A 15,584-nucleotide genomic window follows, 5' to 3' on the forward strand; every position below is an offset into this window, starting at 1 on the left:
CAAAGTTAGTTAGTATCGTCAGCATCACTCGTTCTGTGTTTCAAGATATACCTTAGTCAAAATGATTTAGTTACTAAGTTTACAGTATGTTAACATCACTACAATATTATGGACTGAAAGATCCACTGTAAATGCTGCCCTCCAAATGTAAACATGTAAACACCTATTCAAACTATCAATAATACACCAAATCAAACTCTTACCGTCGTGTAGGATTTTTGCCACATTTTGTGACAGCATGGTCTATATACACACAATGCTGTTTGACGCTATTCTTTGCACCTAGCGAGTCTCTGCATCTACTGAGCATTGCAGAGGGTTTTTTTCTCACATACAGTGTGCGGTATCAAACATTCCATTAAAACTAGACTCTTCCAGCAGTTCCTTGCATCCAATATCTCGTTTGTCACAGGGGGCATGCATGAAATGTTTCTGAATGAAAGTGAAAGTGCTAAACTGCAGTTGTCTTGCCCTTTAAAAGATCATTGCAAACACTGTAAACATAAACATCCTTCAGCCAAAAATGAAAATGACAAATTTTGCAATAAAATATTGACTTTATTGTATTAGACAAGAATAAAATATCTTCTTATGTGTTTATAGAATTTATGAACAGTTAAATACATTTCAAGGAGTTGTTTTATTCAGAAAGATTCAGCTCCAGGCTGATAGACCTTACACAGATAGACATAATTTTAATTTGTCACATTAATATAAAAATTAAGGAATTGAATGAAAATTTAATACATTTCAAACTACCCAAAAATTCCCCAAATCAAGTCAATATGTATGTTATATAATATCAAACACAACCAACACTGTACAAAAGATATATTTAAAGTCATCTTGAAATGTTGAAATGAAATTCACACTGTAATGCCAGCATAAACCCTTCATTGTGTTTTGTCTATTGAGTTGAGGAATATCTGAGAAATGCCCTTAAGAAAATGCTTTTGTCCAGTTTTAGATATTTGATTAGTAGAATTTAAAATATTTTATGATTAAAGTTTTTTTAAGTGACTGTCATTATTATAACACACATTACATATATCATGTATAAAATACAATAATATTGGTTGACTATGTTTTTATGTAATATATTATGAATGTATATTATATTGCTCTGTTATATCTATTTATTTTTAGTTAAAAATATTTAAGAATTTTTATTTTTGTTTTGCATTTTTGGTTACACTTTATTTTAATGGTCCACTTGAGTATTAGTAGACTTTCTGCTTAATATCTGTTGATACTGCTCCTTCAACAGACATTTAACTGACTATGAGAAACTTGGCAAGTACATGTCAACTTACACTAACCCTAACCCCAACCCTAACCCCAACCTAACAGTTTACTTATAATCTAATGACAATTAGTTGACATGTAGATGCAATGTTACATTCATCAAACGGACCATCAAAATGGAGTATGACAGAGTTTGTAAAAGATCACAAACTTGCTGACTTTTATGGTGATTTTGTGAAAAATTCACCGGATGTTTGGAGTTTGTGAAATTCCCATTTAAAGCAAATCACATACAGTTAAAGATAAACTTATTAGCCCTCCTGTGAAGTTTTAATTATTTGTCAAATATTTCCCAAATGATGTTTAACAGAATTTTTTTTTTTAAAGATAATTTATCTTTGCCATGATGACAACACTTAATATTTCACCAGTCAAGATACTAGTTTTCAGCTTAAAGTGACATTTAAGGGCCTAACTAGGTTAAAGTTAGGGTAATTAGGCAAGTAATTGTATAACAGTGTTTTTTCTGCAGGTAAATATATTAAAATGTTTATATAATGTAATTGCTTTGCATTTTGTGATGTTTTTTTTTTTCATTTGAATAAAAATCTATTTTCCATTCATATATTAGCAAATATTTTTGCAGTGTTTGCATGTTCATTTCAGCATATAATTAATTAAAATAGAAGTAAAATAACATTCATTGCAAGTTGATTTTGAAAAAAGCACAAATAGTTTTGCATTTTGTCATTTTTTTTCCCACAGTTGAATAAAAGACTATTTTCTATTCACATATTTCCTCATTGTAGATTTCTTAAAAATACTGTGAAAATCTTGTCTTGTTCTCGGAAACCCAATCTTATGTGCATCTCGTCATCACACCCCTTATATTTGTGTGTGTGTGTAAATATATATATATATATATATATATATACAGTACAGTATATATATATACAGTATATATATATATATATATATATATATATATATATATATATATATATATATATATATATATATATATATATATGTATATGTGTGTATATATATATGTGTGTATATGTGTGTGTGTATATAAATATATGTGTATATATGTGTGTATATATGTATATATATGTGTGTATATACAGTATGTATATATATGTGTGTGTATATATGTATATATATATATATGTGTGTGTGTGTGTGTGTGTGTGTGTGTATATATATATACACAGTGCTCAAATTGAGAATTAAGTGGGGATGGCATCCCCCTTATGGAAAAAAATGACAAAAAGCATCCCCTTTGTAAAACCACCATCCCCTCTTACCATCCCCTTTAGATTAACAACAGTGTGTGTAATGTAAAACTTATCATGCAAATTAAATATTAAAATTCTTTGTAATTAAAATTCAACGGCGATTGACCAATCAGAACTTAGGATTTTAATAAGGCGCCACGAGCAAGCGCAATACAGTTCATTGCGTCATTTCACGTGATTTTCAAAATGTCTAAGAGAGTTCAGACTGTTCTGACACCACTTTTTGCATTCTTTAAAAAAGAAGAGAACAGAAGGTATGATGTTTAGCTGTTTAATATTAATACTGTTTAATAATAGAAAACATTTTCCCTTGAAAAAGTATTAAAATTTCCCAGGAGGGCTAATATTTTTTCTCTTCAACTGTATATGGCTGAAATTGTCAATGTCTGAGATCTACACTGTAAAAAAAATCTGTAAATTAGCAGTTTTCTGTAGTTTGTGATTGGTGTTTTTACTTTCTATTCTATGTTTATTTATGCTTTAGAATTGCATTATGGGAGCTTAATCTTTCCTCCAACAACTTTCAACATCGAAAAGTAAAAAAAAAAAGTGACTTTTATGAGCATATTTAATAGTTTGCAGTGTTATATTGTCTGGGTTGGTGTTGTATATTACGCTACAGAAACCTTGTAATAAACCACAAGTACATTTTCTGTTATTTTACAGACTTATTTCTCTATATATTATTACTTATACATCATTTCAGTCTACTAAAATGTCAATAAAAGTCACTTTGTTAAACTGTAGAGTTGAATTTTCAACATCAAAATTCGACAGAGCAAAGATCAACATCTCATAATGCAATTCACAACCGGAAATAAACAGTAAACACTTGTGAATCTGTTAATTTACACATTCTTTACAGAATAAAGTGTCTGTCAGCAGAGGGAGAAGCGGCGAGTGTTGATGTTCATTTTTGTTACCCCGATGACTTTGAGTGGTGTGGACAGGCCTAGTCCAGGAGACATGGGCACGTCACATAAATCCGACATGTCGTCCCGCTCCTCCAGCTCAAAGGTGGCATCGTTCAGCATCTTGCGGTGTTGGTTGCATGTCTGCACGATTCTCAGATCGTTAATATCACTGCGCAAACTCATCAGCTTAAGCGCGAGCTGCTGATCCTGAAGACGCATCTCTATCTGCAAGAGAGACCAGAATAATCATCAGTCAATTTTTCTTTTTTTTTTCCAAATATTTCCCAAATGATGTTTAACAGAGCAAGGAATTTCTCACAGTATTTTCTATAATATTTTTTCTTCTGGAGAAAGTCTTACTTGTTTCATTTCGGCTAGAAATAAATCAGTTTTTATTTATTGAAAACCATTTTAAGGTCAATATTATTAGGCCCCTTAAGCAATTTTTGCTTTCGATTGTCTACAAAACAAACCACTGTTATACAATGACTTGCCGAATTACCCTATCTTGCCTAATTTATCTAGTTAAGCCTTTAAATGTCACTTTAAGCTGAATGCTAGTATCTTGAAAAGTATCTAGTCAAATATTATTTACTGTCATCATGGCAAAGATAAAATAAATCAGTTATTAGAAATGAGTAATTAAAACTTTTATGTTTAGAAATGTGTTGAAGAAAATCTTCTCATTGACTGCTATGCATTATCCAAATCACCAGGGATCACAGATTCAGCTAATAATCTTCTTTACTGTTTCACTGAAGAAAAAAAGGTCTTCATTTTCACTGGCCTGAGGTCGAGTAAATTAACTGCATGTTTTCATTTTTGGGTGAACTACCTTTTTAATGATGAAGTCCAGCTTTTCTCACCTACTTGTGCAAGTAAATGCTCACAATATAACTGTGAAAGATGCTTTTACGTGAAGCTGTTCAAAATAGTGGATTTTGATTTCATAAATGTTCAGATTTGTTCTTTCAGTGGCCATGAATCAGTCATTCCTTTGCTAAACCAAATTAGCTTCTTTTTTAATGGACAAAATGCATTGGCACCATAATATGGTAAACATTAACGGCACTGAAAAATGGCACTGTTCTTAAAAAGTAAAAAGAAAATGCTGTACTTGTAAAGTATTAATGTATAGTAGCCTATTCATCAAAACCTAGAAAAACTGGTTAAAAGTGTGTTCATTTTATTCTTTTATTATTCAGCGATTCTTCCGCGTACCACTAGAAGGAAACCCACGTACCACTAGTGGTACATGTACCACAGTTTGACAACCACTGGTTTAGATGAATTGATTGTTTGGAGAAACTCCATCTTCTGGGCAGCTTCTTCCAAATATCTACTTCATTTGCATCCCATGTTAAAGTTGTCAGGCCACGGTGGCTAAGGGGTTAGCACAGGCCTGGCGCCAGGATGTCATAACTAAGGGGGCATTTTAATCCCGTAGGTGGGCACTAGACCTGGTGACTGAATTTGGTCCCTCTTGTTCCTTTCATTTAGGCTATTTATTCACTTATTTATTATTACTTTGCATTACTGCCTAAGTTACTGACTATACTCTTTTATAGTAATAATAATATGCACTGTTTCCCTATTACTAATTTTATTAATGAAGGTTATGCAATGATAGCGATTACATAAATGCAAATGGATCATGGCTTCAGTGCCAAATGAGTGCTTTAAATCATATTTTATTTTCCTTATTTTGAATAATATAAATGTTTAAAGTTTTAGGTAAAGACATCAAACTATGCCCACACATGCAAGCTAACCCATGGTTAGACTATTCGTATAACTGGTAAATAAATATAGTGAAATCAGCATAACAAAGTCATGCTTCACATTGCCCATTACCCAACCAATCATTTATCAGTGTTAGGAAAAAGTTAAAGGTTACAATCTAATGTCATTAAAAAAAATAGTAGCTAAATGTGTTACTTAGTTACATTTCAAGGCATTAGTGTAGCCAGAAAAATACCTAAAAAAAATTCAGTTATTACCGTGAAAATTGGTTACATTTTGGGATAACACGCAACTTAATATATAACTTTTTTTCATAATTTTAAAGGTAAAACTAAAGATTTATGTTAGGCTATCATAAGTGGGGGGTTTCGTGATATTATGCGGTTGGCATTTGTAAAAACGCCACCATAAACCATTAGGTTACTAGGCCTACCCGTCATTTAATTTATTTATTAAGCCTATTTTAATTACTTGTTTTCAGGCTACATTTTCATTTTTTAGGGCCATGAGCTACAAGTCAAAATAAAATTGAATAGCCGAAATTACATATTTTTTTAAAGATTATCATTCAGCCTACCTGCAGCGCATGTGAGAGGTTGATCTGCAGCAAATCTACTTACTCACGCACTATTTAACAGTGTAAACTTGACTTCACAGGCCGATCATCTTTAAACTCAAAAGGCATTTTTTAAGCGTCCGTACTTGACTGCTGCTGCAAAATGGGATGTTTCGCGCATTATTGATTTGAAAATGAAAACAAGGGTTCTCCGTACTGTAGGGGATGTGCAGTGTCCAACTAAACATTTTTCTTAGGCTACATATCCCCTAACTGAAAAACTAATGTGAAAATGTCTGGCTGTTGCGTTTTTGCTAAAATTAATTTTGTCAGCAAATAATTTAAATTTTAAAGGGCACCTATGGTGAAAAATCTACTTTTCAAGCTGTTTGGACAGAAATGTGTGTAAGTATAGTGTATAGACCGTCATATTGGGGTGAAATAAACACACCCAGTCCTTTTTTTTCAATTGAACAACATAAAAACGGTGGACCAATTGGAGCTGTTTTCAGATCGACCGCAACTTTACATAGGAGTGGGGTCCCCCCGCCCACCAATATTGATTGACAGCTGCGCGCATTAACATGTCCGGTAGTCACGTGTATAATCTTATAATCAAAAGGTCTGTTCAGTTCGCTACGATCATCAATCATCATCAAACGTGATCAAGAGTGAGTTTTACAAGTTTAAAATGTTTTAAAACAGAGCATGTGTGTAATGAATTACAGCTATTCACTTCAAGATTCACTTAATCAGCACAGCCTCGTGTCAGAACAATTATAAAAGAAGACGCTTCAATCCGTCCGTAGTGGACGTTAAATCAGGTTTATATTGTACATTATTATAAGAACTACACTGTTCCTATTTACTGTGACCTTTTATGTGAAGCTGCTTTGACACAATCTACATTGTATAAGCGCTATACAAATAAAGGTGAAATGAATTTAATTAAATAAGAGATATCCATACAGCAGTGGATATTACCTGTATCACGTCACATAAAAATCTTGCAATCATGCAAAGCTTAACGCGCTGTCTCTCTCTCTCTCTCTCTCTCTCTCTCCCTCTCTCTCTCTCTCTCTCTCTCTCTCTCTCTCTCTCTCTCTGTGTGTGTGTGTGCGTCTTCGTGTCTGAGCTGTGTGTATGTGTGTGCGCTATGTGTTTGTGTCCTTGCTGTGTGTGTGCGTGAACTTTGTAATGACATTGTGTGTGACTCATTGTTCATCAACTCCACAAAAAGTGCATCAAATAGTGATTGTTAAAGTTCTTCCTGTAGTATTTCTCACATACGTTACGTGAGATCTGCTTCCTGAGGCAGCCGAGGGCGGCGATTGCTGACAGGCACGTGGGAATGGTGGGCGGGGAGGACTAGCCTTAAAGGGCCAGTACAAAAAAAACAGCAAAACCTTTTTTCCAGCTATAATATAGACACTTCAAACAGCTCTAATAAATAATCTGATGGGTGTTTTGAGCTGAAACTTTACAGACACATTCTGGGGACACAAAAGACTTATATTAAATATGAAAAAAGGGGTAACCTATGTGCCCTTTAAAACAGCAATTTTTTTCTGCGTTTTTTACTTTAAGAGCTTAAGAGGGTTGTATTTAAAGAATTAGTTAACCAAAACATGTAATGAATTAGGCTGCTCGCCTTCACGTTATCCACTAGTCCAGTTTTCTCCCGTGTGAGTTGAGAGCGCCTCCGCCGCCATGCATGTTTTAAAGGCTATAAACCCTGACCTGACGCGGGGGCCAGATCCCTGGACTATTGCTTTAACTTCACTATTTTCATAATTTAATTGCTTTTTCATGATATAAAATATCTAAATGTGTGTTCTGAAGGTTGGAATGACAGGAGTGTTAGTAATTAATGACAGAAAGAGTTTTCAGTTTTGAGTGAACAATCATTTATGAAAACTGTTGGGGTGGGCGGATTCTTTCTGCCCCCTTTTGCCCCCCCCCCCCCCCCCCCCCCCCCCCTTCAACTGTATATTTCATTTTTCCCCATTAAAGTGAAGAATAACAAACTCACCAGCTCTTTTCTGAGCCACTCCAGCGCTTGATCAATACTTCCAAACCCTCGCGTGTGTCCTGACTGTTTCCTCAGTGTGTTTTCTGTGTGTGTTTTCTCCGTTGTTTTAGTCTCTGCATCTCTGTGGCTCTGGTTTAGCATTGCCTCCAGCTGAACTCTCCAGTCCAGATACGACGGCTTTCTGGTCTCCAGTTTTAACTTCTCAGCCAAAGCCTTCAAACTGGAAAGATGGTCCTCCTGCGACCATTCTGGGGCTTTCAAACTCTTAGATGCCTGTGTCACATCCATTGGCTTCAGAGATGTTATATTTTACGCTTGCAGCAAAGATAAAATCAAACCTGCATGTTTCCAACAGCTGGATTTGAATCTAAAATATACAGAGATTTAATGAGTCTTCTTTTGTTTTAGAGCACTTTTATATCACATATTATTTATGATCTATCATTGATTTTCTCTCTCTCAAGATTTGTTGATGTTGTTTTACAGTTCTGGTTTCACTTCTGAAAGTGTTGTTGAATAATGATGCATCTGAAATATAATGAAACACAAAAGAAACGTCACATCGTGCGCCAATAAATGAATGAATAAATAAATAATGAAATAAGATTAGTTTCAAAAATGAAATCCATCTTATAATCAACAAATGTTGCTGTAAATGAAACCTACCTGTGTCGTTCTGTCATGAGGACAGTTTATATCAACATAATAGTGTGCTAGCACTCGTTTTACTAGTTAGTCTTCTTTCATTATAGCTACTTCCTTGTAACCTTGTTCTTGACATTTGAGAAATGACAAGTACTAATGAGCATGTGTAATATATCAAAGAAAACAAACTGATGGCAAGAAAATGGGTCAATACAGGTTACGAACAAACCCATCCTGCAGTGGATAATACTGTTATACTCTAGTTTTGTTGGTACATGTATTTGGAGTATCATTGGAGTTTTATTACTGTATATTGTATTTGTTTTTGTCATCAAATATGTCTATGACACTTTAGTTTATTCATTATTTTTAGTTGTTTTAGCACTTGAATAAAAAACGAAAATGCTCCCTTAGGGCTGGGCGATAATTCGATATCAATAATTATCACGATATATATTTTTTCCAATAAAACGATAATGACAGTTCGATAATTGTTCGATAATATTTACGCACTATGTGTAACGCTGCCCAGGCATTTTGCAGTCTGCTCTTCCGGATGCCGCATGCAGTACAAGCCATACAGTGTTGCACTTGGAGGGGTAAGAAAAAATAAAGTAAAAAAAGGTCACAGTCACTGTTGACAAGAACAAAAACTGCTTTCTTTCATCTGAGAAATATCGCTAAGTTACGAAGTATGCTATCCATCTCAGATGCAGAAAAGCTAGTCCATGCTTTTATGACTTCTAGGCTGGACTACTGTAATGCACTGTTTGCTGGCTGCCCAGCATCCTCTATTAATAAGCTTCAATTAGTACAAAATGCAGCTGCCAGTGTTCTTACCAGAACTAAAAAATTATATCACATCACCCCAATTTTATCCTCCTTACACTGGCTGCCTGTTAAGTTCCTATTGAATTTAAAGTATTGCTTCTTACATACAAAGCTTTAAATAATCTAGCTCCTGTTTATCTAACCAACCTTCTGTCTCGCTACAATCCAATTCGCTCTTTAAGATCTCAAAACTCAGGGCTTCTGGTAGTACCTAGAATAGCAAAGTCGAGTAAAGGAGGTCGAGCCTTCTCATTTATGGCTCCTAAACTCTGGAATAGCCTTCCTGATAACGTCCGAGGCTCAGACACACTCTCCCAATTCAAAACTAGATTAAAGACCTATCTGTTCAGTAAAGCATACACTTAGTGCACCACTTAGCGGGTTTCCACACAGGTTTCTACACCTTGTTTATATACACTATGAACAGCAGCTACGCTAATTATTGTCTTTATTCTCCATTTCCACCTGGGGATACTCTTCCCGAGGCCCTCAGACTATGCAGAGTCACTGATTCAATCCAAGACCAACGACGAGATGATCCCATGGTTTCCATATCCTGGACAGGGCCGTATCTTGAGCAGCTACTGTGATGGTCATGGAAGAGTGGAGAACATGAGACTGATTCCTGTGACGCTCCAGGGACAGACGAGTCTTCGCTGAGGTCAGCTTCCAGCCTCCGCCGCTGAGACTGCAGCTCTGTACAAGACGTTTGGCCAGCGGAGAAATTAAAATGGTCGTGCCCAACTGAGTCTGGTTTCTCTCAAGGTTTTTTTTCTTCACTTCCGCCTTTAGTGAAGTTTTTTTTCCGTCTCCGCTGTCGCCACTAGCTTGCATGGTTCGGGATCTGTAGAGCTGCACATCGTTGGATTTGCTCTTCAGTGTTTGGACTCTCAGTAGTGATTCTTAAACCACACTGAACTGAGCTAAACTGAACTGAACTTAAACACTACAAACTGAACTACACTGTTCCTATTTACTGTGACCTTTTATGTGAAGCTGCTTTGACACAATCTTGTAAAAGCGCTATACAAATAAAGGTGAATTGAATTGAATTGAAAGAAACATCACAAAACATCAGTAGTCTGGCGACACTTCGTTTTTTGCAATCCGACGCAGTCTGCACTACAAACTGCACAGACGACTCGTGTCATGAAAAGCAGGCAACACACAAACCTGTTTCATCCTTTAAACAATGCCACTCTTATGAAGATGCTAATAAAATTACAGACCCAAACAAGTGTTGGTAAACCAGCGCAACGACCCAGCAGAGTTTCATGTCATCATTTTCGAAAGCCGTGCCTTACGAGAACCACCCCCCACCCCCCAAAAAATGCTGGGTTGTTGTAATACAACATTTGGTTAAATATGAAAAAAAAATTCTATTAAATTTAAATGACACTTGGATTGTGACAATTATTGGTCACTTTACACTTGAACCCAATGCTTGGTCAAGTATAAACAAACCCAACATTTGGGTTTAAAAATGTAATTTTTAACCTTGCAGTCTTGCATTTGTCCATATTTAACCCAACACTAGGTTAATGCAACCCAGCATTTTTTAGAATACACGATTGCTTCTGTATTCCATTCGCATTCTTTTGGAATTTATTGACGAGCAGAACAGTTACACCCTTTAAAAAATGCTGGGTTGTCGTAACCCAACACTGGGTCAAATACGGACAACCCCAATGTTGGGTTAATTTTTTGCAATTAAATTTAAATGACACTTTTCAACCAAATGGTTGGATTGTGACAATTACTGGTCACTTCACATTTTAATTCAATGCTTGGCCTAATATGAACAAACCCAACTGTTTAAAATTGTAATGTACAAATATCACATTGCTGGGTTTGTCCAAATGTGACCCAACAAAAATAACAGAGAATTTGTTTGTTAGAATCATAAGATTGTTTCCGAATTCTATTAGCCTTCTTTTAGAATTTATTGATAAGCAGAACAGTTACACTGTAATAAATTCTGGGTTACCATAACCCAATGTTGGGTTAATTTTTTGCAATTAAATTTAAATGACACTTCTTAACCAAATGGCTGGATTGTGACAGTTATTGGTCACTTTACACTTGAACCCAATGCTTGGTCAAGGATGAACAAACCCAACATTTGGGTTTAAAAATGTAATTTTTAACCTTGCAGTCTTGCATTTGTCCATATTTAACCCAACACTAGGTTAATACAACCCAGCATTTTTTAGAATACACGATTGCTTCTGTATTCCATTCGCATTCTTTTAGAATTTATTGACGAGCAGAACAGTTACACCCTTTAAAAAATGCTGGGTTGTCGTAACCCAACATTGGGTCAAGTATGGACAACCCCAATGTTGGGTTAATTTTTTGCAATTAAATTTAAATGACACTTTTCAACCAAATGGTTGGATTGTGACAATTACTTGTCACTTCACATTTTAATTCAATGCTTGGCCTAATATGAACAAACCCAACTGTTTAAAATTGTAATGTACAAATACCACATTGCTGGGTTTGTCCAAATGTGACCCAACAAAAATAACAGAGCATTTGTTTGTTAGAATCATAAGATTGTTTCCGAATTCCTTTAGCCTTCTTTTAGAATTTATTGATAAGCAGAGCAGTTACACTGTAATAAATGCTGGGTTACCATAACCCAATGTTGGGTTAATTTTTTGCAATTAAATTTAAATGACACTTCTTAACCAAATGGCTAGATTGTGACAATTATTGGTCACTTTACACTTGAACCCAATGCTTGGTCAAGGATGAACAAACCCAACACTTGGGTTTAAAAATGTCTTTTAACCCAATCTTGCATTTGTCCATGTTTGACCCAACACTGGGTTAATACAACCCAGCATTATTTAAAATGCACGACTGGTTCTGAATTCCATTCTCATTCTTTTAGAATTTATTGACGAGCAGAACAGTTACACCCTTTAAAAAAATGCTGGGTTGTCGTAACCCAACATTGGGTCAAATATGGACAACCCTAATGTTGTGTAATTTTTGGCAATTACATTTAAATGACACTTTTCAACCAAATGGTTGGATTGTGACAATTACTGGTCACTTCACATTTTAATTCAATGCTTGGCCTAATATGAACAAACCCAACTGTTTAAAATTGTAACGTTCAAATATCACATTGCTGGGTTTGTCCAAATGTGACTCAACAAAAATAACCCAGCATTTGTTTGTTAGAATCATAAGATTGTTTCCGAATTCCTTTAGCCTTCTTTTAGAATTTATTGATAAGCAGAGCAGTTACACTGTAATAAATGCTGGGTTACCATAACCCAATGTTGGGTTAATTGTTTGCAATTAAATTTAAATGACACTTCTTAACCAAATGGCTAGATTGTGACAATTATTGGTCACTTTACACTTGAACCCAATGCTTGGTCAAGGATGAACAAACCCAACATTTGGGTTTAAAAATGTCTTTTAACCCAATCTTGCATTTGTCCATGTTTGACCCAACACTGGGTTAATACAACCCAGCATTATTTAAATGCACGACTGGTTCTGAATTCCATTCTCATTCTTTTAGAATTTATTGACGAGCAGAACAGTTACACCCTTTAAAAAAATTGCTGGGTTGTCGTAACCCAACATTGGGTCAAATATGGACAACCCTAATGTTGGGTAATTTTTTGCAATTACATTTAAATGACACTTTTCAACCAAATGGTTGGATTGTGACAATTACTGGTCACTTCACATTTTAATTCAATGCTTGGCCTAATATGAACAAACCCAACTGTTTAAAATTGTAACGTTCAAATATCACATTGCTGGGTTTGTCCAAATGTGACCCAACAAAAATAACCCAGCATTTGTTTGTTAGAATCATTTCTAGTTTCAGTTTCCGAATTCCATTAGCCTTCTTTTAGAATTTATTGACAAGCAGAACAGTTACACTGTAATAAATGTTGGGTTACCATAACCCAATGTTGGGTTAATTTTTTGCAATTAAATTTAAATGACACTTCTTAACCAAATGGCTAGATTGTGACAATTATTGGTCACTTTACACTTGAACCCAATGCTTGGTCAAGGATGAACAAACCCAACATTTGGGTTTAAAAATGTCTTTTAACCCAATCTTTCATTTGTCCATGTTTGACCCAACACTGGGTTAATACAACCCAGCATTATTTAAAATGCACGACTGGTTCTAAATTCCATTCTCATTCTTTTACAATTTATTGACAAGCAGAACAGTTGCAGGATTACAGAATGGTTGTGTATCTTCAACTTGACCTACAGTCTGTCAGATATAGAAGCAGGTTGTTTACATGATGGTGACAGTCTTCTGGACTCCACATTTCTCTGGTTGAGGTTGAGCAGATCTAGGACACAGCAGCTGCCTGCTAAACTGGGAACCCCTTGAGTCCAGGCTGTTTCTGAGCCATTCTAGTTTTCCATCAACCAGACCTCACCAAATAAACTCCTGATCTGGCCATCGGGCATTCATCACATCAAGAAATCGCATTAAACAACTGTTCTGATTCTTAATTAACGTCAACCACTTCTGACAGACTTTATATTATTAAGAATTCATGCAAGATCTTTGGAGGACCAGCTGATGAAAAAGTTGGCTTACTAAACAGAGGATCTAATGTAATGGATTGAATGGCCTCAAAATGTTTCCCACTGCTCTGTATTTTCGTGATGCCCCAATTCATGGAGACGTTAGCAGTACAGTGAGCAACAGGACACCGTACCCTCAAAAAGATCTGTATTTTGGCCTGACTGTAATGAGAGCATGCTGAGTGTTGTCGGCTATTGTCATTATGCCAAAACCACATGAGAAAATCTCGTGAAAACTGCTGACTGACACGTCTAGTTCATTCATAGCAAATTTAAAATAGTAAAATATTGAAAATAATGATAAAATATATTTAACACTTGATATTTTTATGATTATTTGACCATTTCCTTCTTTCCTATATGGCTTAGTCCCTTTATTAATCAGGTGTCGCCACAGCGGAATGAACAACCAACTTATCCAGAATATGTTCTACTCAGCAGCTGCAACCCAGTACTGGAAAACACCCATACACACTCATTTACACACATACACTACGGACAATTTAGTTTATTCAGTTCCCCTATAGCGCATGTGTTTGGACTGTGGGGGAAACCGGAGCACCCGGAGGAAACCCTTGCAACACGGGGAGAACATGCAAACTCCACACAGAAATGCAAACTGACCTAGCCAGGACTCAAACCAGCGGCCTTCATGCTTTGAGGCGACAGTGCTAGCCACTGAGTCACCGTGTCGCCCCATATTTTACAATATATATTCAAATTAATATTATTTTAATTATTATTTTGTTAAAAATATACAAATATTTTTCCTTTATGAACTTTGATATGGAAATAATAGGGAGTGTTGTCAATACAGAGAATAGACTGTATGACAGCAGCATTATAGAAAATTAATTATGAAAATATTTATATAAGATTTTTTAATATATTACTTAAACATTTGAAATATAAAATTATTTTATTAATTATTTTATTTTAATTACTATTCTAAATATATGTAAAAACATATTGAAAATATATTGAAATTACAGTGTATATTGCATGTACATACTGTAAATATATATAAATAATTATATCTTATAATAATTTAAACAAACAGGCTGACTGAAAATATTTGTAAAGGAATTAACTTTCATTTTAATAATTTCTTTTTAAATATATATTAAAATATTTGTATTATTTTACATTTAAAACACATACATCGATAAAACTGTACAGCTGCTGCATTGTTAACCATGTGCAGTACATATCAAAGATAATTTTAGGACAAAATCAGCCCTAATAAATATATAATCTCTCTTAAAACTTCAACCCTTGTTTGCTTTCAAGGTAAAAAGCGCGAACGTAGCCGTGACGTCAGTTCTACAAATACTGAATCAGAAGAAATATTACAGACGACACAAAAATCCAGACAAAATAACTGCTGTTCAATGACAGAGCTAGTGGAGGCACACTAGTTATTCTTCCATGTTGTTATGACGATATGAGGAATAAATCATGTTAATAAACAATAACCTACCTTCTCCAAACCGCATTTAGTCACTGAATGAAAGCCCATCCACTGCAAATAAACGCGTCCATGACTCGGTACCGCGAGGTTTCTTATTGGTCGAGCGACTTCTAATGTCTGTGAAGAAAGACGCGTCGCGTTTATTTATTATAATTACAGGGCTCTGATTGGTTGATGTCTGGGATTCCGGCGTACGCGTTGCGTCCAACAAAACGCTTCAATGACTTTATGCGTCAAACGCCGAGCGTCCATTCACATA

At 35.1% G+C, this 15,584-nt stretch overlaps 1 protein-coding gene across 2 annotated transcripts; it reads right to left on the bottom strand.

Annotated features, from left to right (window-relative positions):
• Nucleotides 1-3,424: 3,424 nt before the first annotated feature.
• On the bottom strand, nucleotides 3,425-15,389 carry fam167aa (family with sequence similarity 167 member Aa). Of its 2 annotated transcripts, none has more exons than XM_056477304.1 (3): nucleotides 15,335-15,389; nucleotides 7,792-8,319; nucleotides 3,425-3,685 (listed from the first exon to the last, which is right to left on the bottom strand). In XM_056477304.1, exons 2-3 carry the CDS (start codon nucleotides 8,077-8,079, stop codon nucleotides 3,425-3,427), a joined length of 549 nt encoding a protein of 182 aa, XP_056333279.1. In that variant the 5' UTR covers nucleotides 8,080-8,319; nucleotides 15,335-15,389. The 2 variants fall into 2 exon arrangements, with proteins under 2 accessions (XP_056333279.1, XP_056333278.1); XM_056477303.1 differs by lacking the exon at nucleotides 15,335-15,389 and adding an exon at nucleotides 8,458-8,541.
• Between the last annotated feature and the right edge of the window lie 195 nt (nucleotides 15,390-15,584).

The sequence above is a fragment of the Danio aesculapii genome, chromosome 17 (genome assembly GCF_903798145.1).
Source record: "Danio aesculapii chromosome 17, fDanAes4.1, whole genome shotgun sequence".
Taxonomy (NCBI): Eukaryota; Metazoa; Chordata; class Actinopteri; order Cypriniformes; family Danionidae; genus Danio; species Danio aesculapii.